We start from the raw sequence: 24,806 nt of genomic DNA, 5'->3' as shown, positions 1-24,806 counted from the left end.
AAGCTCTAAATGCGTCTGTCTCAGTGTCACCAGTTCTTTCTGTATTGCTTGAAGATTATTGATGTCAGTCACTGTTGATGGATTTAACTATATGAAATGGCTATATATTGTAGTGAGAAGGGCTTTTACAGCGAGATAGATATAGTTTGTGTAAGTTGAATGGAGTCTTGAATCAGCGATGTCACAATCAAATCTATCTAAGAATGTTGAGCTGATTTGTCCATCTTGTCCTCCAGCTAAAGATTGTAGCTCATTGTGGATGAACATTTCACCTGCATTTATTTTTTAGATTCAAGGTCTTTCATTTTTCATTTTATTATTTTGTGCATCTGTCGCAAAGCAAGTGACTGGCTCCGAGAGTGTTGAATGTGTGATTTTGAAGCGTTTTCTATGTTTATACAGTTTATTTTCATAAATGTCAACATATATAGATTACAGAACAGTTATTTATTATCGGGGCATAAATGAGGAATGAATTTGCTTGGGAAAAGGTTCAGGAGTGGTTCTCAAGCCTGAAAAACTCCTCAAATACAGGCACTCGACATCCTGACCTCAGTGGTTTAATAGGAATGCTGTGCCCCGCCTCACTGTGCAGTTGCCATTGTGTATCTACTACTTATCACAATCTCACCTCACCAATGCTGTTTTTTTTTTTAAAAAAAAAAAAAGAGAAATATGTGATAGAAAAAAACTTCTACACATTTTGAACCATTGGAATCGTCCACGGCATGACAGCAGCGCTCCTTGTATTGTATGTATTATTTGTGTTTTCCATTGAGTTTTTTTTTTTGCTACGTTTGTATCTCACAGAAAAAAAAGACTATATTTTAACTCTGTCAGAATGCTTTCAGGTTTGTAACCAAAACAAGAGCAAAATATACATAATGAGAATCATTACCAATAGATAAACACTCTGCACTTTGTCTAACAACAGATTAGTTTTACTCTAAATACAAGGTCTAATGTGTGTAAAACTGGGGTTTATAGATCACTCTTCCTCACAGGTTATTTTTTTAATACAATTGTGATGGGTGAGGAATGTGTGGGGGGAAAAAAGCAGTGACCAAATAACTTGACTGGGAATGAGCTGTAGGTGTCAGCCTCTGTCAATGGGTTTATCACACCAGCCTTCTACTGCTGATCAGAATGTCAAACTGCTTTTTCTAAGTCCATCAGCACAACAGCAGGTGCTCATCCTGTCACTCCTGAGCTTGGCAAAGGTCTCAAACATTGACTTGTGTGCTCTGAGCAGCACGTTTCACATCATACCTTTAGTATGGCACTGTTTGTATAACTAAACAGATTTTAAGATGTTCTTTTTGTTTTCTTTTTCGATAAAGATTTTGAAACAAGTTTTCTTGTTGACTTTTTGCCAGCCTGTCTGTAGCAAATGAGGGCAAAGCACTGTATTGTCATTCTGCTTGTAATAAAGACTGAAAAATATATTTTTTGTCATTTTTAACACCAGTGACCTGACATTGTGCACTCGTTAAAGCTGCAGTATGTAGAATGTGTGGGACTGGAAAGGAAACATCCATGCTCTCTCCTCTAGTGTTAATTTTGTTGACTAAATATTTTCGTCACAAATATTTTTTTTTGCGGATGAAAACGAAACAAAAACTAAAAAGGAAATCATTGATTGAGACCTAAACTACGACTACATTGATTGACAATATCGTCAACGAATAAAGGACGAGACAAAAATAGAAAAATCCAATCAGAAGACGGGGGAGATGTAGCCTAGAATTAATCCTAATCTTCTTGTATTATTCATACAGGCAATTAGTCTGGAAGTGCTTGTTTGAGTTCTGGTGGCTGAGCGGGGTGGGACAAACACACGCAGAGTAACCAACCAAACAATGAGCGGACCTGACGACAATAGCACGACAAGTGTAGTTCTTTTTCCTGTTCGGCTCTCATTGGCTCGACTAACATCTGGGGCGACCAGACCCACTTCCTGGACCTAACTTTATTTTTCTTGTATTGATGTGAATTGGCAGCTAGTTATTGTTTACATTACCATGACAGTGTTGCTGCATAAAAGCTGTGAAATCAAACTTTGGATCACAACTAAAATTTCGGCACCCTTTATGGTTCAGATATAGGATGTTTAGTCTGAGGAGTTTATGATCTTTGACATTTGCACAATTAGTTTTTTGTATACATTGAATTGGAAATCAATACTTATTACACATCTTAGTTTGCATTATCATGGGAGAAAGATACAATTTCAAACTTGACAGTCTGTTTGTGTTATTCAGTTCTGCTTTTGTATTGAAATAAAGACACAGGTGTGTTAGAATAAAGTTACATTTATGTTTTGCATATTACATATACACACATTATGATATACAGATGATAGTTTCCCTGCTTGGCATTTCTGCAGGGTCATCAGCTGGTACCACCGTTCACAATTGTTTGCCCCCTTGCCAGTTCATCTCTCGGTGTGGGGGGGGGGGAGGTTTGGGGGGTAGTGGCTTGCTGGGGACGTCTCCCCGCCACCCCCTGCAGCTGCCCTAAGTGGGGCCACCAATAATTTGGCTCCTCCGCCAGCTCCTTTATTGCTTTATTTAGGCTTGTCGCAGACATTCCTGTGAGCCAGAGAAGATGGATTGCTGACTTCCCCACAAAGCCCCTGCATCCAACTTCCACGGGGTGGATGGTTGCAGCCCAACCTCCCTCTCTGCACTCTGCTGCAAGTTCGGAGTACTTGAGCCGCTTGAATTCATTGGCTAATGGTATTCCATCCTCCCAAGGCACATTGAGTTCAATGATGAGAACTTTTTTGATGGCCGCAGACATCACGATGTTGGGTCTTAATGAGGTCTGTTTGATCATGGTCGGAAAGACCAGCTGCGTGTCCAGGTCGCTACGCATTTCCCATTCCTGCCCAGGAGTGAGTAGAGATGTCGATCTTGTTTGTATCAACTCTACATCTCTCCAACTGCTCTGCCAGCTTCTTCAGCACCTGATTGTGCCACCACCTAAGGCGGCCTTGGTTCAGCGCAACGCTGCATCCCGCCAGTATGTGCTGGAGCCCTGCGCTGATTTTGCTGCACAGAGGGCATTTCTCCTTGTGTCCAAACCTTTGTAAGAGGTTTTGGGGACAAAGAAGCATGTCGTATGCTGCCCCGACAAGAAAGCTGAGCCGTGACTGTGGGGTCCTCCAGATGTCTGCCCAGGTTAGGACCCTGTTGATTGTGTCTTCCCAGCAAGTCCACGCTCCTTGTTTCCCCTGGGATACCGCCTTGATAAGGTACCGGTCCTGCTCCACTCGCAAGACCTTTTCCGCCACCATTGTCTTCTTCTGCTCTCTTGTGGCTTTGGACCAAAACTCTAATGGCTTCCCATAGCCCAGTCCTGCTCGGTTATGTTGTACTCTCCCCAGGACTTCCCTGTGTTCAAGTCTACTGATGGATTTGTCCACCTCTTCCTGTGCCTTCCTTTTTTGCCCAGCGCGGACCTGCACCTGCACCTCTCCCCACCTCGTCCATTCACTCCCTCAGCTCAAATACAAGTTGAGTCTTTTCCTGTTTGTATCCAAGGCTTATGGACTTCAGAGGGAGCTCCAGGACGTTCTTGCAAAAAAAATACACTGAGCTGTAGCGTTACGTCATTACTCTGAACTATTTCACAATGACCACATTGTACAACGTGACTTTCTGATTTACTCAAAACCTCTTTGGGTCGCGTTTCGACGACCTGTGAAAGGATCGTTGTTGTCGTACCGCCATTCATAAAGCCGTCCGGTGTCCTCATCGGTCCTTTCGGGAAACAAAACTCATGTTCAGTATTGTTATGCGGCATTAGGGATGCTTCTATATCATTATCACAGCAGGCCACACGAATGCTAAAGAAACACACATAACAATATTTAATCTAAGTTCCTAACAGATCCTGGTCGGAAAACATGCAGAGCCCACTGCAGACGAGCTCCGTCCCCAGCTACTCTGCAGCTAACTCTGGCAAACAGCTTACTACTGGCAAGCAGCTAACTTTAGCAGGCAGCACCATGTTACAAAGCATCTGACAAATACCCTTAATGCATTAAATTATGCCTCAACAAATCTGTGGGGTGTCAGGATTACTCTTTAACCACATAACATACAAAAACAGCAGAAACGTACATTTGTATCGCTGTCTGTCCAGTTGCTGGCTTGGACCGGCTTCCTTCCGCGTTGAAGTGACACTCACGAGTCGCAATGCATCATGGGGCAGTTGAGTGTGTGTGTAGTGTACACGCACTCATAAAATATGGACACACTTAAAAATACGTCCGGAAATAGTATACATCTGGGTATTTCTGGCGGCCATAATCTGTGCAAACTATAGAATAGGACGCACTTTAGACGCTATACTGAGTGCAAATAGTGCAAATAGTGCGCTTTTTTGGACACAGCCATAGTGCACAACCGGGTATTTCTGACGGCCACATTCTGTGCACACTATTGGAATGGGACCACTACGCACTAAATATGAGTGACAATAGTGCGTAATGCGCCATTTCGGACACTGCCAATGTTTTAATCTTGACAGACTTGTTTTCCAAGTTCACACAGGCCATGCCAACCTGAGACCAGCGGGCCATCATCACGGTGGCAAAGTGCCCGGTGAAGGGGTGGATTCAAACCTACGGGGTGCCGGCCCAGCTGCACTCTGATCAAGGCAGGTGTTTCGAAGCGGAGGTGGTGCAGTCACTCTGCAAGTTGTATAGAATGAGGAAGAGTAGGACAACTCCCTACCACCCACAGGGAAAGGTCAGTGCGAAAGATTCAATCGCACACTCCATGATTTGTGCGGTCTCTCCCGCCAGAGAAAAAAAAGGAGGTGGGCAGAACATCTCCCAGAGGTGGTCTACGCATGTAACACCACAGAGCATCAAAGTAGTGGATATTCCCCTTACTTTCTCCTGTTTGGGCGGGCACCACGCACATCCCTAGATCTTACTCTGGGAAGAGACAGAGTGGTTTGACGGAGGAGTCAGTGAATGGGTGGTCAGCCATCAACGCTTGCGGGTGGGATATGATCAGGCTGGGATGCGGATGCAAAAGGCAGCAGCGGCAAGGCAGCAGGTCCGGGAGCCACCCACCAAGGATGCACAACTGTATCTGGGATTGATACACGTTCAAGGAGGAAAACATCGACCTTCCAGGACCTCCATCGGGCCCATTTCGAACTCTATCCGAAAACCAAGCACATACTCAGACGAGGGGAATAAAACAAGTTTGCTGATGCCACATTTTTAAAAAAATGAAGACTTTTTTTCAGCCCAAAAATAGTGCCTTTGGGCTTTAGCAGGCGCAATTTGGACTTTATCCAAAGACCAAGCACATATTCGGACTCGATACCAATCCGAGCACTTTTAAAATCATATTTTACATATAAATATTGCATTTATTTATGGTTAAATCACATATATGTATCGCACAATTACACGTGAATTAGCGAGATCTTATGAATCCTTGCTGCAACAGATGCTCAGCAAAACCGGAGGCGGTGGGGATTGATGGACTGCAGATTGCGCTGAAGTTACGCAGCGGAGCAGTTTCGGTGCAGATACACATCCAGTGGAAATCCAGGATAAGGCTCTGCACAGCAAGGAGCTGTTTACACACTTTCTTAAAGGAACAACGTCCTGAATAAATTTAGTTACACTTTTCAGCCTTAATAAAGAGAAAAGTCAATAGTGTAAAAAAATGTTAGTGCTAGTGATTAATAAAAGGGTCTTTGTGGGATTTTAATCTGTTTATTATTTGAATGATCTGGAATACAAGTCATTTAAAAACACCACAGGTAAAGTTTGACACTTTGACCCCATTTCTTCATTAAAACTCTGCATGCAGCTCATAGAATTGGTAGCAAATCCAGGATGGGGGTCATGAGATGTCTTATGTCCTATTTAGGACATCCGTTCTTATCCTTGGTTTCCACCTGCACATGAAAAAAAGATGGATCTCTTCCCAACCGGAGTGTGTCAGTGTCGTTCTCCTGAGGTTGTGTCACATGCAAATCCTCCTCATCCCACATTTGCAGAAAAACTTGGTTGACTGCACCAGGTACCTGGTTTCACACAAGTACTTGCTCCTGATGGTGGGCTCGTGAGGCCATGAAATCTTCGTATTTCTTACGCCATATGGACGGCTTTGGTTGGGTTGCTTTCTGGAAAAAGATTTCAGTTCCTCCTGTTCTCTGCCTGCGGGAGTCAAAAACCTTTCTCCTTTTTGCCAGTAACTTTTGGCAGATTTCTCTATGCTTCTCTCGGTCTTCGGTGAAGAATCGTCTTAAACAGATGTTGCATTGAACCGGATCCAAAGGGAGGGGGGCAGTGCCGTTGTTGCAGATCTTAATGTGTCTGTCTGCTACATAGGGGTGAGGTGGGGGTGGAGGCAGCGATGTTCCATCCTTCATGGCTGTAGTGAGAATCTTTGCTGCTCGAACTGAAGAAATTAAATCTTTGTGGTTCTTGAGCCAATTGGATGGCTTTTTGGGAGGTTCTGCTTTTGGTTGGGTTGGTTTCAGGACACAGACTTCAGTTCCTCCTGTTCTCTGACTGCGGGAGTCGAAAACGTATTTCTTTTTAGCCTTTGACTGTTGGCAGAAATTGGTATGTTTTTTCCAGATGTCGGGGAGGAATGTTCTCTTACAAGTGTTACATTGAACCAGATCCACAGAGGGGGGGGCAGCGCCATCTTCAAATTTTTCCATCATTGGGTGTTGATTGCTTGATGCTTTTAAATGTATCTTCTCTCTGACTCTCTCCACTGAGTTATGAATAGAATAAAAGTACTGTTTCTGTGGATAACAGGAGCTAAAACATCAAAGGAGCCACAGAAGCTATGTGATGATGTCACCCAGGAGGCTCCGCCCTATGTAGCTAGGGAAGGTCTTGTGTCGGGGTGTAGCCTCTGTGGTGGGGGGGAGTTGTTGTGGGGTGGCAGTGCCCGGTTTGAGGTGCTTGTGTGCACTTGCTTGTTCGTTTGCGCTTAGAGGGGCCCTGCCCAACTGCCAATATCCATGAATGTTGTGTTATTGCAATTGTTCCAGGCCCTTCTGTGGGTGTATAGTCCTGTTGGTTCAGGAAAGAAGACAAGATGACCCGTCAGTTTTATCATTCCGCAGGCCGCATAAAGTCTTTAATAACCAGTTTTCAATTTATACATTTTAAACATTTTCATTTCTATCATTTAGTCATTTCTAGCATTCCAAACACACTAATGCATAACTTCACTTATTCACAGTTTCTGAGTCAATTATCCTCCCTTTACCCTAAATAACAATATTGAAATTAACAATCTGTGCATATTTACATCCATGCAGTTCCCATATACAATGGTGTCAGTATAACTAACAAACATACAGATTTAACATCTGCTTAAAGGAATAATGTACCTAGTTACATATTTTGTCACTGCTGATCATTACCTGCAACATATATTTATCCAGTATTTTAATAGTGTAAGGCCTGGTTCACATTTTAAACATTGTATTACTTATGTGGTTTGTGTACAAATAACTGAACACTTTTATCAGCAGCTTTACCCAACAAAATCACCCAACTGTTGTTACAAAATATTTACAGATGCTTAACACATTAAACTCTTAAGTATATTAAAATATAAGGAGCCTACAAATCAATAAATTGTAGGTCGCCATTTTGCCAACCGTCTAAACGTGGGCCTCCGGGGGACGTGCAGGTTGGATCACAGCCAACCTTCTTACCCTGCACATGGACTATTCAAACCCCTACCCTCGGGCAGGAGGTTACAGTTTATCCGGACCAGAACCTCCTGCCAAAAGAATTTTTTTCCCCCTCTGCTATTGGACTTATGAACACTATGTAACCTTTCCACCTGAGATCATTACAACTAACCTCAGGCCAGACCTGGTCTTGTGGTCAACCTCTCAGAAGACGCTTTTCATTGTGGAACTAACGGTACCATGGGAAGCTGCAGTTGGTGAAGCAACTGAGGCAAAACAACATGGTTGCTGTGCCCAGGTGCTTCCGGTTGAGGTTGGGTGTAGAGGATTTATTGCCAGGTCCACAACCAAGCTTCTCAAGATAATGGGAGTGCGAGGACAGGCCTTCCGGCAAGCTGTCAAGTCACTGTCAGATGTTGCTGAACAAAGCAGCAGCTGGATATGGATCAAAAGAAAGGATCCCAGCTGGGCTGCAAAGTGACCATCGAGGGGTAAAAGCAGAGGGGGGCACACCTGGGATGCCAGGTGTTGCCGTTGAGCCCTTTGGAGGTGTCATGATTATCTAAGGGATTGTACTATCTACTCCTATAAGCTAAACAAACTAGCCGTGTAACTCGCTGCTTCAAACCCCAGCCACTTTTACATTCTCTACAAACTTGACACTTTATAATCTGGTTCATTTTATAAATCATGTTCTTAATAACCTGCACTGATGACATGTTTATTGTATATATTAATATATTATATATTATTGATATTATTACCAAGAACGTATTATTGCAAGCCTTATTCTTCTTATTTTATTTTTATTTTCTATTCTATTCTATTGTTTGCTATTGCACCTTTTTTAAGCACCTGTAAAGAAAAGCAAATTCCTAGTTGTGAATTCTGTTCATCGACAATGGCAATAAAACATTCTGATTCTGAAAACAGTTTTCAGCTGGCCAATGTGACTTGAAAATTTAGTTTTGTGTGTTTTGAGTCATTATATATATATATATATATATATTATGAATACTGTGTGTGTGTGTGTGTGTGTGTGTGTGTGTGTGTGTGTGTGTGTGTGTGTGTGTGTGTGTGTGTGTGTGTGTGTGTATCTACATCTGTCAAGTCAATCTCAATTTTTGTGCTGTTCCTGACTTGAGGGAACCAGACCTTCAATTACTTTTCCTTTTTTTTTTTATTTAACGTAATTTCTGTGGGTCGGAACATCAATTCAGATGAAAAACCTCAAAAAGAAAATACACAGTACAAAACCAATTCGACAACCATTTGTGAATTGAAATCAAATTTAGCTTTTCACCCTTTTAATCTTACCCAACATATTAATTTATTGGTATTTGAACATCTTTGTCTGGTATCCATTTGCCCATTTTTAACAAAGAACCAAACCAAATCAAATATTTATTCATCCTTCTTAGCTAAATTCTTTAACAAAATCAGATTGTTAAAGTAAGTTTACTTAGTACTTTTAACTCAGGTATTTTTAAACCACAGCATTTTTAACAATGTAAAACATTTTTTACTTACTTATTTAACCAAATATTTGTAACCATTGTATCTTAGCTTATCTCTGCAGTTAACATGGCACTGGAAATAAACATGATAACCCTTTAAATTAAACAAGCATCAAACTCAATAATAATCCTTGCATTTGCCAGTAACCAGTAAACAATTTGCTAAACTTTACAAATAAATTAAGAAGAAAAAAAAATGCATTCAACCTAATTTTTTCAATGCCAAACAATGTCAATCCATTTCCTGTCTATTTTAAATGAATTGTCCAACTAACAGAAGTTTTTTATGCTTGTGGTTATGTAGGTGCTTACCAGCTGCCCATCCATTCATAATAAGAGTTTTGGCACAAAGTTCAGTCCCAGCTGAGGAAACAGAACTTTATTCTCCGAGGCATGCACTGCCATTGCCTCAATGCTCCCACAGTGGCTGGTTTGTGATTAAAAGAATCAGGTGTGCACACACATGTGGGAGGGGCTTCCAGTTGCAGAAGCAGTGACCTTACCCACAGATGTGGGTACATTTCCATGAAAAATAAAACTCAACCAGGCACTTTGAAAAGGTTCTGATGCTGGGAGACGTTGTAATGAAGCGTGTGGGTTACTACATCCAACAACCGAACATTTTGACTTATCCTCTCGTAACTTCGGCATCCTTGAGCTTGGACTACAAAATAAAAGCAAGAAATAAAAATGGCGGATTGCTCGAAGTGTTGGGTCTGGAATCGATGTCCTAATTTGGCAGTTCCGCTGCAAATACTGTGACGTCATTGTTCAAAAAACGTAATAGAGAATAGAAAAGTCAAAACAGACTGAAAAATATGACCAAAACAGAATATAAAGATATCAACGGAGCACCTGAAGAGACTAATTTGAACTTTTCTGTACTTCTAAACACTCTAAATATACAACAAAATGCATTTAAGGGCTAAAAAAGTGGATTTAGCATGATATGTCCCCTTTAAATTGAGGTTTGGAACCATCTAGTCTAAGTTTCAATCAACAGGAATGACAAATAAATTATAGGAGAATACGCACCAAAATGTTTTTGTTACACCACATGAGTACCACATAACTTGTTCCAATCAGATCCTTTTTTTGGTCATACCTCTGTGTCAACACATGATGGCAATATGGTACAACTAGGGATAAATCTATAATACATCACTAATACTGACTTTCCTTGACGCTAGAGGTCACTGTTCTATCACTTGTACATGTGAAGTATCTACGCTGACCTTCATTTCCCCTCCCCCGCCCCGTCCCCCCCATGGTGATTTGTGAGTGCACAGGTTTGCACCATCATGTGTGGTGATGCTGAAGCATGCATGTGTATGAGTGAGGCTGCCTGCAGCGCCATCACCTTCTCCACATCTCATGTCTTTGCTCTGCATCCACGAGAGGAGGATCTATCACTGTGGCTTGGCTGTCACAGCATCAGCATCAATCCCCCATCGCTCTGTCTGCAGCATCCTTTTCATCCAAATGAGAATTTTCTGAAGATGTGCCCAACCCCTTCGTCTCCACATCATTTTTTTATTAAGAATTGACCTGCGTCCTTAAACATTAGACTTCTACATGGTGAGGTGGGCTGTCGGAAGCATCTCCATCTTCTTGTTCTGCTTGGTTGGGCTTATCGCTGCAACATTTGCTCCTCTGCAACCTCCTTTACCAACATCCACTCTGCAGAGCATTGGTCAGCAAAAGGCAGGCAAGCTGTCTCTTCTCCCTGTCCGAGTGTCTTTTGGCTGGGCAGGTGGTCTCCCACTGCCCCTGTGGAGGATGATCCTGTGGATGAAGACAGAAGAAATGGCTGTGGGAGAATTGCTGGAGAGACTGAGGACTGTCACCAAAAGTATAGGTAGGGGAGCAGTCAACATGTAGCTGTACGTTGGTGTTAAATACTGCTGAATGTTCATTGGTGTCCATTAAAGAAATGTATCAATCTCAATAATTTATGTCAAGAACATACGAAATAATGATGCAAGATATCTATGCTAGCAAACACAGATACTAAATGAATATATATTAATAATAATATATAATCAAATCAGTCATATTTGCCTGACACTTAAGTGTTGTTCATAGTCATTGGATCACAAATTCTAATGTTCTTCACTTTCCCTCATGCCAATCAATTTAAATATTGGATATACTTTTTTTTCCATTTTTTAACCATATACCCTTGCCTGGTCTTTAATCCCTTAAAAATGGTTCTGCTTTAAAAAAAATTACAATAAATGACATACATTTGCCCCATGATGGCAGGAGAAAAGGCTACAGACATGTATATATGTGTTGTCATACCGTACCCCACTGGCCTATTTCTGCAGTGCGCCACCCTAACCAATGACCATGTTTAGAATAAGACTGATGTGAAGTGCGAAGCAGACGCTGTGACCCACAAACACAAACCTCTTACTTTAGCAACAAAGGATAAATGCTTAACATTGACCTTCTCGCCATCCTCTAATTTTGGCATTTCTGATCTGTTTTTTGTCGAGCATGATAAGCGGCATCTAAATAACAGACAGATTTTTTCCCCTTCTAAGCTAATACTTCTAATAGGATTATTGATGTCTGCTCCTCTTCTCTTTTGATCCATTTATATTTACACTGCCAGCACACAGCCACTCCCACACATATTAATGTACACACACACACACACACACAAATAATAAATGCATAAATATACCAAATACATAGTAACTTAGTATATATTCACTCACTTATATTTTTTATTATAATTTTAAAATCTTGCCTAATATGTTAGGGTTTCCTTTTTTCAGGAAATGTAATCTCCTGACATGTTTTGTCTGCCAACTGTCAGTCTTCCTCAGTTGGCAGTCTGAAAAAATGAAACCTTAACATATTATTTAAAAAAAAAAGACAAAATGAACTTGCTGAAATTAAATGTCACCTACTAAATTTTTTCTGTAATAAATTCTGTTATTCAATGTGTGAAAATATCAAGTGGTGCGACTTTCTGGCCTTGACTGGTTTTCTAAGAAATCTTTTAAATTACTCTAAATCCATTCAAATGTATTTTTGCCCAATTTTAGTCATATTATCGTCCTGGATAAGATTTCAAAGTATTTCTATTTTTTATTTCCATCATAATATTAATGTTAACCTTGCCCCATTATGAGGTTTAATCCTCTTATCCAAATACATGTGTGTAATGGTTGAGTCAATCAGGCATAAATGTGTTTTGTGAGTGTGTGAATATAGCATTCATAGCAGAAATCCGGCCTCATGTAGCTGTGTGTGTGTGTGTGTGTGTGTGTGTGTGTGTGTGTGTGTGTGTGGGGGTGTGTGTGTGTGTGTGTGTGTGTGTGTGTGTGTGTGTGTGTGTGTGTGTGTGTGTTTATGAAAATGTGACAGCTATGGCCTGTGGCTGGACCAGTGCTAGTAATCGGCTCAGAAAGGACAGTTAGACACTAATAAGAGAAGACAGCACAGAGGAAGAGAGAGTGAGGAGGAGATAAACTAAGGAAAACAAAGTCAATTAAGGATAGAGAGTTATTTTAAAACTACCGACGTGCTCTGAAAAATTTGCTGTTGTCTTCATAAAATGGGAAAGATATGCATGTTTACTGTCTCGTTAACAGAGGTACATTTTAGCACCAAATGCAGCATGCCGTGCAGTGTTGGCTGTTAGCCTGGGCATATGTTCAGTGTCTGTAAATCCATGCTCACCCTTGTGGTTCATGAGTAGCACAGCCCGCAGGTGGCTGTATTCCTTTAGTTGCCGTAGACATGGGGTGTAAAACTCATTTTGGTGGTCCGAATTGGATGCTTTAAAGGGCCAGATTTGTCCCCAAAGCCTTGAGTTTGACACGTAGTCGTAGAGCCTTTGGCTGAAGAGCTTCTTTTTTTTTTTTTGATTTTTAAATGTTGACCTACAAACACTTAGCTACAAATGATATTCATTTGCTGGAAAAAATACTGTATTTGTAATATATATATATATATATATATATATATATATATATATATATATATATATATATATATATATAGCGTTGTAGTGAATAATCCAATAATTGCTTTAATTTGCTTTGTTTTAATATATGCTAATAATCTTTTGATTAAGGAGTAAAAAAAAAAAAAGGAATGTAAGTGACCAGACACTACTTGACATACTTCTGTTTAATTTGAACAGACACAATAATTCTCACAGCTATGTGCTGGTGACACTTCAGGGGATGGTTTTGGGGATTGTGCAGGTTTTTTTTAATCACACTTGTGAATTTATGATGAAAGATTGTGTGAGTTGAGTTAAGGCTGGAGGGTGTGTGTAACTCTTTCCAGGAAAACAATGAGCTTTTCAGCTGCCTCAGACATCCATGCATTCTCTTGTGATCTTGGTCTCACGTGGATGATTGAACACTTCTCTGTTGTATTATGTGAAACGAATCCTCTACAAGGAAGTGTCTGAATCTTTTTCTGTTGACACAATATAAGCGTAGGTTGGCTTTCAAGTTGGGGGTCGAGGGTTCATCCAACCAGTGTTTGTCTGAGCTGTGATGTTCATCCCTCAGGGCAGTGCAGGTGTAAAGCCAGATGGGTCCACTGTGAGAGGTGAACTCACGCAGAGCCAGGGTGTGTCAGAGTAGTGTCTTACTCCCACTTTAATGTGGTGGGCTCACAGATGTGTCTTTGCATCTAATGATGTGATGTTTGTTGCATTACAACAAACATCATGTTTAGCATTTAGCATGTCATTGTACACTTTTTATTATTTAGGAAGGTGATTATGGGTATAACTTTCAGTGTAATGGTTATCATAGTGGCCAATCAACAACAGCAGTGCTAGTTTAAAGATGCAGTCCGCAACTCTTATAAAAGTGATTTTCTGTCATATTTGCTAAAGCTGTCACTATGTAAGGACAGCTTTACATCAAACTAGTAGTTTGTGTAAAAAAAACAGACTCTTTGAGTCCCCCCTGCTGCTCCTGCTGCCTTTGGCAGATTGTCAGAATGCACCGTGACCGAGCAAAAAGAACCAATCAGAGCCAGGATTGTGTTTGATGGGCTGTCTGACAGCTGTTGCTAACAGGCCCCGCCCCATTCCCAGAAGTAGAGCACCGTCTTTTTTTACAGTGTATGGTCTGGAGGAGTAGACCATGGAATTAGCGACTTTTTAGCTTGAAAGGTAATTACTGCTGCTTGATTTACATTATGTTTGATTTGTAATTGTTACACTAGAACTTTGTAGTGCATGTGTTGTTTATGTGCACGCAGCAGCCTCCATGTGGGCTGCTGTAAGTGATACTGTGTTGTTGCTGCTGCTGCTGCTGAGGTGTGTGCACATAGAGGGAGAGAAGGGCTGCTGTAATATGCTTTCAACAGAGCATGTTATATTACTGTGATGTTGCTGTTGGGCTAACGTTAGCTTGTTAGCTCCTCTGAGGGAGGGACTTTGGAAAGTTTGGAGGCAGGGTACGAGAGCAGCGGGGAGGGAGGGGAGAGAGGGATCTGAAAGTAGCAGACTGCACCTTTAACAGTATAATTATTTTTTGATAAGTAATTTTTTTACTGCCATTTATTTGTTTGTCAAAGTTAGGCTACTTAAAAGATTTTGACAAATTTATTAACTAATAGATAGACCGTATGGAATGTTCCATTATATTTTGGAGGGGACAAATCAATTTACTGATTCTGTTTCAGAATTGATAAATCCTTGTCGTTCCTCATTGGCAAAATTTCAAGAATTCATATCTTGGTTCGTATTTGACTGATATTTAGTAAATTTGACTCAGTTTTGTCCATACATGTGGAGAAGAAAAAGACAAGTTTCTTTCAAAATAAAAGACAAGTCCAACATGACAGACTTTAAGTATTTATTTATTTTTGACAAGCTGTTATCGACCCACTTTTGGGTCCTGACCCACCAGCTGAGAATCACTGCTCTAGAGAGTTGTTTTCAGCACAATCAAAGTTTGATTTATTTTCTATTTATTTTTAGGAATTTGTTAGAGCACATAAATGAACATCTACAATATTTTGACATTTGACAGCAATAGACGTCAATATGCCGAATTATAGCAACAATGCTAATTTACATCCACAGTCAGTATGCAGGATATTAAATAAACATAGCAATAAGACTATGATAAGACAACAAATCACAGTAAAACACATCACAAACCACTACAGAAAGAAGTTAAAAGTCAATCAGAAAATAAATCACAACATTGTAAAATGATACAAACATGAAGTAACTTTGTTTTTTTCTGTCATTTTGCATGTATTCACTCCTGTAAGCAAATAACTTGTTTTGCAATATTCAATGTGTGAAAGAATCATAACATATTAGAGCAGAATACTGCTGTTTTTGCACCTTTCTGCGATTTTAATGCTCTTTGTAAAAGTCTCTAAGTTCACTAGTTAATTCATGGAGGAGGAGAAATCAGTGGAGACTGGGTGAGGTTTGGGAAAGGCAGATTAGTTAAGAAGTGGAGGAATATAATTAGCCTGAGCAGCAGAAGGGGATTTGTTCTCGACCGGCTGCCTTCAGCTTCTGCGGCACTCCACCCTCCTTTGGTCTCATCCTTTCTTTTAAAACCTATCCTTGCCTCAATAGATTCACTGCTGAGGATGTCTGTGTGTATCAGATCGTATGTGTGTAAGCAGAGCAGGGACTATTCTCGTCTCAGGTGAGAAACAGATGGTTTCAGCAATTGTGCAGACAGTGACTCAGCTTTATCCCATGAGCACCCCCCCCCACCCCCCCACGTGGCTCTGCAGAGGACAGCGGAGCTCTCCTGAACATGGCCCATGTGGACACCTCTTCGTGGGATGCGTGTGAGAGTGTGTCCTTGTGATCCAGAGTGACCTTAGAGATTGCTGCACTAAGGATTCCTTCCCATTTATGTCGTGCTTTGGAGACTATTCAAGTGTGTGGTGCAGCTCTGAAGGTGCTGCCAGGGGATTCTGTGCACGATAGGCTGTGCTGCAAAGTGTGAGACCAGCAGCCAGCTCTCATGTCTCTGCATGAGTATCTGCGGGAGGGCGGCGAGGCGTCGTACCGAATCATGAACCGGCTCAGTCATCTGATCCAGAGCTTGGACATCTCTGGACTAGGCTCTCCTTTCCCCTCCAGTCCTACCAGTCATACAGACTCCTGGAGGGACTGGGATGGTAAGACACCCTGGAAGATAGTCTGAATTGCCTTTGCATACTTTATTTTACAGCACTTAATAATTACTCATGAGGTTTTAGAGATATGTGTGTCAGCATAAAAAGTTACTAAAGTTTGCAGCTTGCAGATTTCTTTCCCTATGTGCTCTCATCTGACCAGCAGATGAGCTGGTGCAGAGCTGCAGGTTAAAGCAAATGAGTTCTCACTTTGGTGTGCTGTCTGTCTATCTATCTATCTATCTATCTATCTATCTATCTATCTATCTATCTATCTATCTATCTATCTATCTATCTATCTATCTATCTATCTATCTATCATCCATCCATCCATCCATCCATCCATCCATCCATCCATCTAATCTCTCAGTCATCTGTCCATGTTAGTACTTGGTTAAAAAAGTAAAAATATTTTTTTGGTACATAAATGTCATGAAAATGGGAATCCTTTCTCATTCAACAACATAAGCACAGAGCATTGGTACCAGTTTTCTCTGTTGAACTTGCAGTGAGTGAGTGAGGTGCATTCAAGAGCACCGACTCTGATGTGGACCAGCTGTTAAAAACAAATTGTGATTTCCAAGAAAGTGTCCTATAACTGGAGTGACAGAAAAATTATTCATCAGCAGATCCAAGGTTCCCAGACATAATGTGATCGACCTCATTGCTTTTTGTTTCATGTTGCCAAATATCTCCAACTTTTTTTTATTAGGAACGGGACTACAGTAAAGACCTTTTGTATTACTGCAAACTTTTTTGTCCAACGTCCATAATACAGAAGCCTAATAACGGATACATAATAAAAGTAATTTGATTGGGAAAAGCATGGGTTATTCATTGGATCTACATTTGTAGTGGTGTGGCCTTCAATCTCTTTTATTCATACCAATAAGTCCTTAACTCAGTCCTTCCATAGTTAATGGTGTTTTAGACAGGGACTTCTTGTCTGGCAGTGGACACATTAAACTGTCTGTTTTTTTGACCAACTGACTCACAACACCGTCGATGTGTAGATCACTTGTCCTATGGCATGAACACTTTAGAGGTTTTTGACAGTGATATTCCCTGGTTGCAGTACAAACGTCCACGCTCAAACACAAACCAACACACATGCATACCAAACTACACCACTGGATTCATTTTAAACGTAAGACTAAGTTATAGAGACACAATGGGATATTATACGCTTCTCCTTACTGGGACGTATCTGTACTTGCTACATGTGAATTGCCACATTGTGTTAAGGAACAGCATCAGTTGAGATCTTGTTAGAATCAGGTCTTTCACTAAGTTTGTAAGAATAGTCTTTTCATTGGTGTAAACTGAAACAGAGGCTTTGACTGAGTACTTAGTAAATGGTTTAATGGGAATGCAGTCAGCGTTTAAAAGGGCTTTTTAAGAATGGAGGCTTTGTGCTTTTGGTCTTCATCTCCTGAGATAAGACTGAAGTGGATCCTGGGTTTTTTTGGTTTGGCAAAATCTGATGCATAGATGGTTTAAAACCAATGCACTAAAGCAAAGCCTCAACTGTCCCGCGCAACTTATTCAACAAGAGTCGTGACTTGATCCTTGGTTGAGGTCACATGTCAACCAGTAGCAGGTAAATTGTCTTTCCAGGGGGAGGAATAAAGGAAGGTGGGAAAGGAAGGAGGGTGGGGTTAAGCACTACACTGTAGCTTTTGTATAAAGCAAATGTAACATGAGGATGAAAAAAGGAAGTCCCCTCCGGACCGTTACACTGACTGACGACTGTTCACAGGACCCTAAGTGAGAGGAAAGGTGGAGTCAGGAAAAAAGGGAACCTGTTGCTAGGCTCTGAAAAGCTGCAGAAGTGCAGGAACAAGGTGAAGACAGGGAGGATGGGAGGAGAGGAGATTGAGCAGTTAGGGAGTCAAATGGAAGAGCACGGGGAGATTGAATCAGATTCATGGATTAGCATGAAAATTGATTTTACAGCTACACAAAACCTCCTCATTACAAAAAATACAGACCTTTTGCCTCTAACAGAAATGTATGGCAAAGGATGTCAAACTAAACTGGAAGGAAGGATGGCGTTTAATCCCATGTTAGATAAAAAGAGCAGAGAAATTATAAACAATCAGCCAGTGGAGAGTGATGGGGAAGCTGTGGAGGGAGGGTTCAGTGTGTGTTTAGAGCTTGGAGTGAGGAGTGGGGACCACGTCCGGATTCCTCTTGAAGAAGTGAAAAGTTACTACAGATTCACTCGCTGCTGCCACTGGCTGTGTGGTAGGTCGTCATTTATTCATCATTCCTGCTTTATTCCTTTCCTTTAAAGTCTGTTTTCATCTAGTTAATGAAGATATTGAATTTTCATTAGCATTCTTGGAGGGAAAAGCTCATTTGAAAGTAACGTAACCACATATTTTGTCTCCAAGTAGCGATCTGAGCCCATTGACTACTTTAATAATATGATGATGTACATTTAAATCTTGATCAAATGTAAGTAGCTTCTGTGTGTTTATTTCTTTAGTTAGTTAGTTAGTTTTTCGTCCCTCATGTTTTGACGCTTCTCATCATGAGGTCTTGTTTGTCTCAGCTGAGTATTCTTTTTTCTTCAACTCCTCCTCCATCTATTTTACATGCTGGACTATAAGCCACTTATTTCCACTTGTTGCTCCCCCCCATCCCCCAGCCACCCGTCCCTCCCCTCACGTGTTTATTCCTCACAGTCTTGGATTAAATTGATCTTTCATGTGATGAAGAAAAGACAAATAGTGCCTTTTTCAGACGTAGCTGTACTCACTAATAGCCTCCTGTTCTGTTGGCGTCTTTTCGTGTGACCCTCTGCTCTCATGCTGTTTAATCTGTGTCAGTAGTGGCAGCTCGTCCAGGTGTGTGATTCTGACCCACTAACGTTTGACTCGTCATTGGTAAAACGTGAGCGTGAGAGGATGCTGCTTATCCTCTCTGTGTGTGTAAGCCTTTTAAAGAACATTAGCGTCTCAAACCAGCAGCTGGTGTGGATATGGGTTCATGTTTACATGTGAGGCTAATAGATCCACTTTGGTAAACAACTGATGTTTGTCACATGGTTTAAGTATAGTGTGTCATTTTCTTTGGTGAATTAAAAAAAGAAAATTCATTTCACTTCATTTATATACTATAGCTTTGTTTAATGCTGTGGATACATTAAAATAGGCAACAAAACGAGACGCTTTCCTTTTGTAAAGCAGATTCTAACAGGTTTTTTGGATGCTTGATTGGATTGAAATCTGAGAATTAGATGGTGAGGACAACACATTAAACTGGTAGTTGTGTCAAACACTCCATTTGTTAGGGTCAGATGCCCAGATGCCTGTTGTTGGCCCTGTTGGCAGAGTAAGAGGAAAGATTACTGAGATTACATTTGGTAAAGAAACAAAGGGTTACGTTTTTAGAAGACATTGATAAGAGTACCAGTACATTTATTAGAGCACTTAAAGGAACACTGTGTAACATTTGGCCACTAGGGGCGCTAGACCGGTAACTTTCACGCAAGCGCCCCTAGTGGCCGCAAGCGCCGCAGCACTGTCTCAAAAATCAACGAACAGTCAGTTGGGCCAGCCTCCCGTCGTCTTTTGATAGTGTATGCAGACAGTAGTTGACCTGTAATTTCGGGATAAGGATTGGCTCTAAGGGCTGGGCTCAGCTACAGTCTATGGGCTGGAGGAACAGCCGCCACTGCCCACTCTTCTCCCTGCCGCTGCAGACCCGGTGCTTGGCCCGCGTCGATGGCACTCCCCCCATACTCCCTGACCTCGCCGCAGTCGTCGCCCCCTTTTGCCGATGGTCGGCGCGACGGATGAGGTCGGGGCGGGCAGGCAACCCAGCGCACGCCGGATCACCCGTCCCCTCTGGCCCCTGGCAAAGGGGGCCGACAGTTAGGAGGGAAGCGCCGCCGACGCTGGCCGAGCACCGGTTCTGCGGCGGCGGCTGTTCCTCCAGCCCATAGACTGTAGCTGTGGCGCGATCCCAGCCCTGAGAGCCAATTGCTTATCCCGAAGTTACGGATCTGGCTTGCCCACTTCCCTTACTAAAGAATTCATGTTTAGCTGAACTATATTGGCGATTAGCGCACTATTAACCCAACACGAAACTACCATATTGTGCTCTTTTGGCTGTAAACAGAGGCTAACTTGTTTCAACTGTCCACAACAATGGGTCCGAGTGGGGAAATGCCCGTATGTTGTGACGTCACGTGAGAACTATGTACAACCTAGCCTGTGGTCACGTGACCGCCGTAAAGTGAAACGTTCTCCAGGCATTCTCCAGGTCACATGACCTGGTGAAAGACGGTCCGTCTCCTCCAAACTTGCATAGTAAGTATTTAAGAGGGAAGCCCCGCTTGGAGCATTGATACTGTCAAGCGCTGTATATTGGCCTGATGAATCATTTAAAATAACTCATATGAGTCAACTCTTTAGGTCAAAAAGTCAGCGGTGTTCCTTTAAAAATCAACAGTAATAATAGAGAAGTTTTAAAAGTTTCAACTGATGACAAAATGCAATGCATGGTTTATTTTAAAAGCATTTCAATGTTGTATTAGCTTCTTTAGCACTGGTAGGTACAACCAAGAAAGCTGCAGTTTGTAGGTTGCTCTATAATGTGATTATCTATCACACCCACTGACTAGTCTCAATATAGAGACATCACAAAGGTCTTTTTTTTGTTTTCTGTGAGAAAACAGCTTTCTGATCATCTCCAAGACAAATAGCCTAAGGTTTGGTTTGTTTTTTCTTCATTTATGTAATATGTGTAAACTTTAAGTAGAAGACTAGTAACATCATTGAGCTGAAAACATTGCGTTTTATAAAAAATGGTTATGAAGCATGCATTTATGTGTGAAGTTTGTAAAGAAAAAAGTGGCTGAAATCGAGCAAAAGAAAGGGGGTTTTTGGTAACAGAATAGCCCATGTGAACAAAGTGCAGCTGGGGGCCCGCACTGGATTTGATATGTGTGGGAATTTCTGGGGGCCAAGGTGTGGCAGGGTGGGTGCATGAGACCAGGTGATGAGTAGAAACTACAGCGAGTATCACATGAGGAGAGTGTAAGATCCCAACGTACATCACTGTTTAACAGACAGTATCAGGTCCGTGTTTACACCTTAAGCTGCAATGGGCGTTAACTTGACAATAATAATGCACTCCAGGTTCTAGATGAATGAATACATACAAAAAAAAAAAAAAAAAAATATATATATATATATATATATTCCAAATTCCGTGTTTTCCACGTTATTTTTTTTAAATTCTGTTTTTTAGAAATATTAATCATTTTTTTCAGAAAATATTAATTTCTAACTCCTGTGAGGAAACAAAATAAATACTAATAAATAAAAAAAAAATACAATTAAACAAAAATCCATCCATCCATTTTCATACCCGCTTATTCCCGTTTAACAGGGTCACGGGGGTCTGCCGGTGCCAATCTCCGGCTCTCATAGGGCGCTGGGCGGGGGTACACCCTGGACAGGGCGTACCCCATCACAGGGCAACACAGACACAGACAACCATTCACTCTCTCATTCACTCCTATGGGCAATTTAGAGACTCCAATCAACCTTACAGTCATGTTTTTGGATTGTGGGAGGAAGCCGGAGTACCCGGAGAAAACCCACGCAGCACGGGGAGAACATGCAAACTCCACACAGAAAGGACCCAAGTCCACCCCAGGGCTTGAACCCAGGACCTTCTTGCTGTGAGGCGGACGTGCTAACCACTAAGCCACCTATTTAAATGTGTTCGCCTATTTAAACAAAAATGTATGTCAAAAATAAAGTAAGATACAATTAAAAGGTAGATTTAAGTTGTAGTGACATGGATTATTCTGACTGCTCCTCTTTAATTATTTATGTAATATAAGGGCATATTTTAGGCAGTGCTTAGTGCAGCCAGGACAGGAGGGTGGAGAGCGGTGCACCTTATCAGTGGTCCACGGAACATTTCCCCATTAAAAAAAAAAATGTTTGCCTCACGGTGACGGCGTTTCATGTTAATTCTGTCCATTTCTGCGTTTAACCATTTTCATTGGTCGATTCCGTCATTCCTTCCGTGATTTCGTTAACGCGGATTTTCTAGGGCCCTAGTAATGTAGTTATTTGTACTTCTGCCTTACATTGAGAAGTTCAATTTCTGATACCTTACTGTTCTAATGTTGTCTCCATTTTTGCATTTCTATTATAGTCCAAGAACATGCATATAGATTGAGTCCATCATTTTACATTCATTTTTTACACAGGCGCTGGCCAGGCTTCAGCAGTCACAGATTTGAATAATGTCGGGCTGTAACGGGTTCAGGCTTAGAAGAAATCGACTTCATTCTGGTTCGAATGAGTTCTGGCCAAAATCTGTTGGGTTTAACTTTTAAGGCCCAATTCTACTCTGCATAGCACTTGTGAGCAGACGCCCCCACCCACTTTTCATATCTCCAAAACAGTTGGTCTCAATGTGAGAATTGTTACTGTTTTCCTTTTAGTGCAAGGAAATTTGTGGTTTTCAAAATACTCACTTTTGAATCCTGTCTTTGAAACAGTCTCGGTGTATAATGTGTGTTTGTGTGTAGGTGTGGTGAGGCCCCAGGCCTCAGTCACCTGAGAGCAGGAAAAAACTTGAGAGGAAAAGAACGGCTGTGAGACGAACAAGACAGTTTAAGGAACACTACATTTAGGGATGGACTGACCTAACTTACTCGTATAAAGGTGGATAAGGTGGACAAATGTTGGTTTGATTCTGAGCTTGACGCCATTGCCGGACCAAAGTCCTGAAACAGGTACAGTGTCGCACTGGGACAGGTCATCTTCTGGTCCACATGTGCATACAGTTCTTCATCTACCGGTACCAGTTAACTTTAAGTCTTGATAGATCCTCATTTTTTTTATTTTGCTAAGCATAACTTCTGAGTTTATACTGTATATATATATACTGTATTTTACAATATACAACTATATTTTGCAAACTGGTAAAAATCATAGGAGAAACTGAACTTCACTTTTTATGTATTTTGTCACCATCTGCATGGTGAAAGAGCATTACACCGTTGATCCATTCATGCACATATTTATAAACCGACTTGCTGTGGAAGGTGCCCTAAGCTCTTATTTCCTTTATAACATGGACTAGGACACCGCCATCTTTGCTGAGATAAGTCGTTTAGCTTGGCGTTCAGTGTTAGTGGTTTTACACTAGTAGGGACCCCTGCCAATATTCTGAGGCAAACTTAAAGAAGCCATCTTTCATGTTTGGGTAAAAGAAGTTGGTTAAAAATCAGTTCACACCATGAAATAGTGTTTTATTTTTGTCATTAATATGGTGTGTTAATGGTCAAGTTTCCTTAAAAGCACCAATTAGTTGTTGTTTGAGTTAGAACTGCATTTAATTTTACAACTACTTAAGCTTTATTTTGGTAACTTTAACAATGTAGTCTCCATTAGGCTTGAGATAGCTCTGTCCTTTGTTTTCAATTATGGCTTCTTTCCTACTTTGCTTATATTTTTAAATTAATGGTTCTCAAACTAAAGTACCCGATTTCACCTAATTCTCAATCTAAGTACCCTCTCTGTCCATATATAACATTTAGCTCAGAATACTATAAATAAACAACTATAGAGCATAATGATAGAATGAATGAGTGTTAACACTCACTTTAAAGAATCAAACTTTGTAAATAACTAGAATAAAACAGTATTTAGTGCTTCCTGGATAGATTGATCATTTCTGGTCATCTCTCACCTGGTGTGTGACCAAGACTGACTGAAGTTCATGTTGTAATCAAGATCATTTTCATCACAATTATTATGATTCATTTTGTGATACATCATTTTTAACCATAAACACATATTTTAAAATCCCCATATTTTTTATGCTTTTATTTATCAGTTGTCCACTCTCTCTCTCGAGTACCCCCTGTAATTACATCGCTTACCCCTTGGGGTACACGTACCCCTATTTGAGAAATACTGTTGTAGATAACACAAATACACTCACAGCATTCTGTTAAACAATATATACAATGTGACATGCCTACTTATATCTACAATGTAAAACATGTAAAAGCATATTTCTACCCACACTATAGACATTAGTACATGCACAATAGTCATACCCCACAGATTGTGAGTATGTCAGATGGAAATGTGTGACTGGTTCTTGCAGAAAATCCCTGACTGGTGCTAGAAAGACTGAGATGCTTGACTAATAACTACAATGAAAACAATATAGAGTCCAAATTCTATAACATTAGACAATACACTATGTATGTAACCTTTTTACTGAAATGCTTTTAGTAATATTGGGGGCCTTAAACACGAAGACTAGACCTGAAGTGACGTCATCACAATATGCAAACTCTGATTGGCTGAAATCTCCAAAATGTCGATGCCCACATATTGAGGGATATATTTAAAGGACTACACAGGCCTTTCTGACACAAATGAGTAACAATTGCTTTAGAAC

At 40.9% G+C, this 24,806-nt stretch overlaps 1 protein-coding gene across 9 annotated transcripts in view; it reads left to right on the top strand.

The window, feature by feature from the left end:
* Positions 1–10,510: 10,510 nt before the first annotated feature.
* The window catches only part of LOC114454897 (guanine nucleotide exchange factor DBS-like), a 58,307-nt gene continuing 44,011 nt past the window's right edge, over positions 10,511–24,806 (top strand). For 5 of the 9 annotated variants that reach the window (XM_028435768.1, XM_028435771.1, XM_028435767.1 and 2 more), the window contains exon 1: positions 18,208–18,602. In XM_028435768.1, the coding sequence (XP_028291569.1) occupies positions 18,215–18,602 (388 nt within the window). In that variant the 5' untranslated portion in view covers positions 18,208–18,214. Of the gene's footprint in view, positions 11,074–16,132; positions 16,359–18,207; positions 18,603–22,993; positions 23,125–24,806 lie in introns of those variants that run through there. The other 4 variants (XM_028435772.1, XM_028435774.1, XM_028435776.1 and 1 more) reach the window with 4 other exon arrangements.

Source organism: Gouania willdenowi, chromosome 21, assembly GCF_900634775.1.
Source record: "Gouania willdenowi chromosome 21, fGouWil2.1, whole genome shotgun sequence".
In the NCBI taxonomy this organism is placed as follows: Eukaryota; Metazoa; Chordata; class Actinopteri; order Blenniiformes; family Gobiesocidae; genus Gouania; species Gouania willdenowi.
Note: the sequence above shows the minus strand (reverse complement) of the source record. Positions and strands in the feature narration are given on the sequence as shown.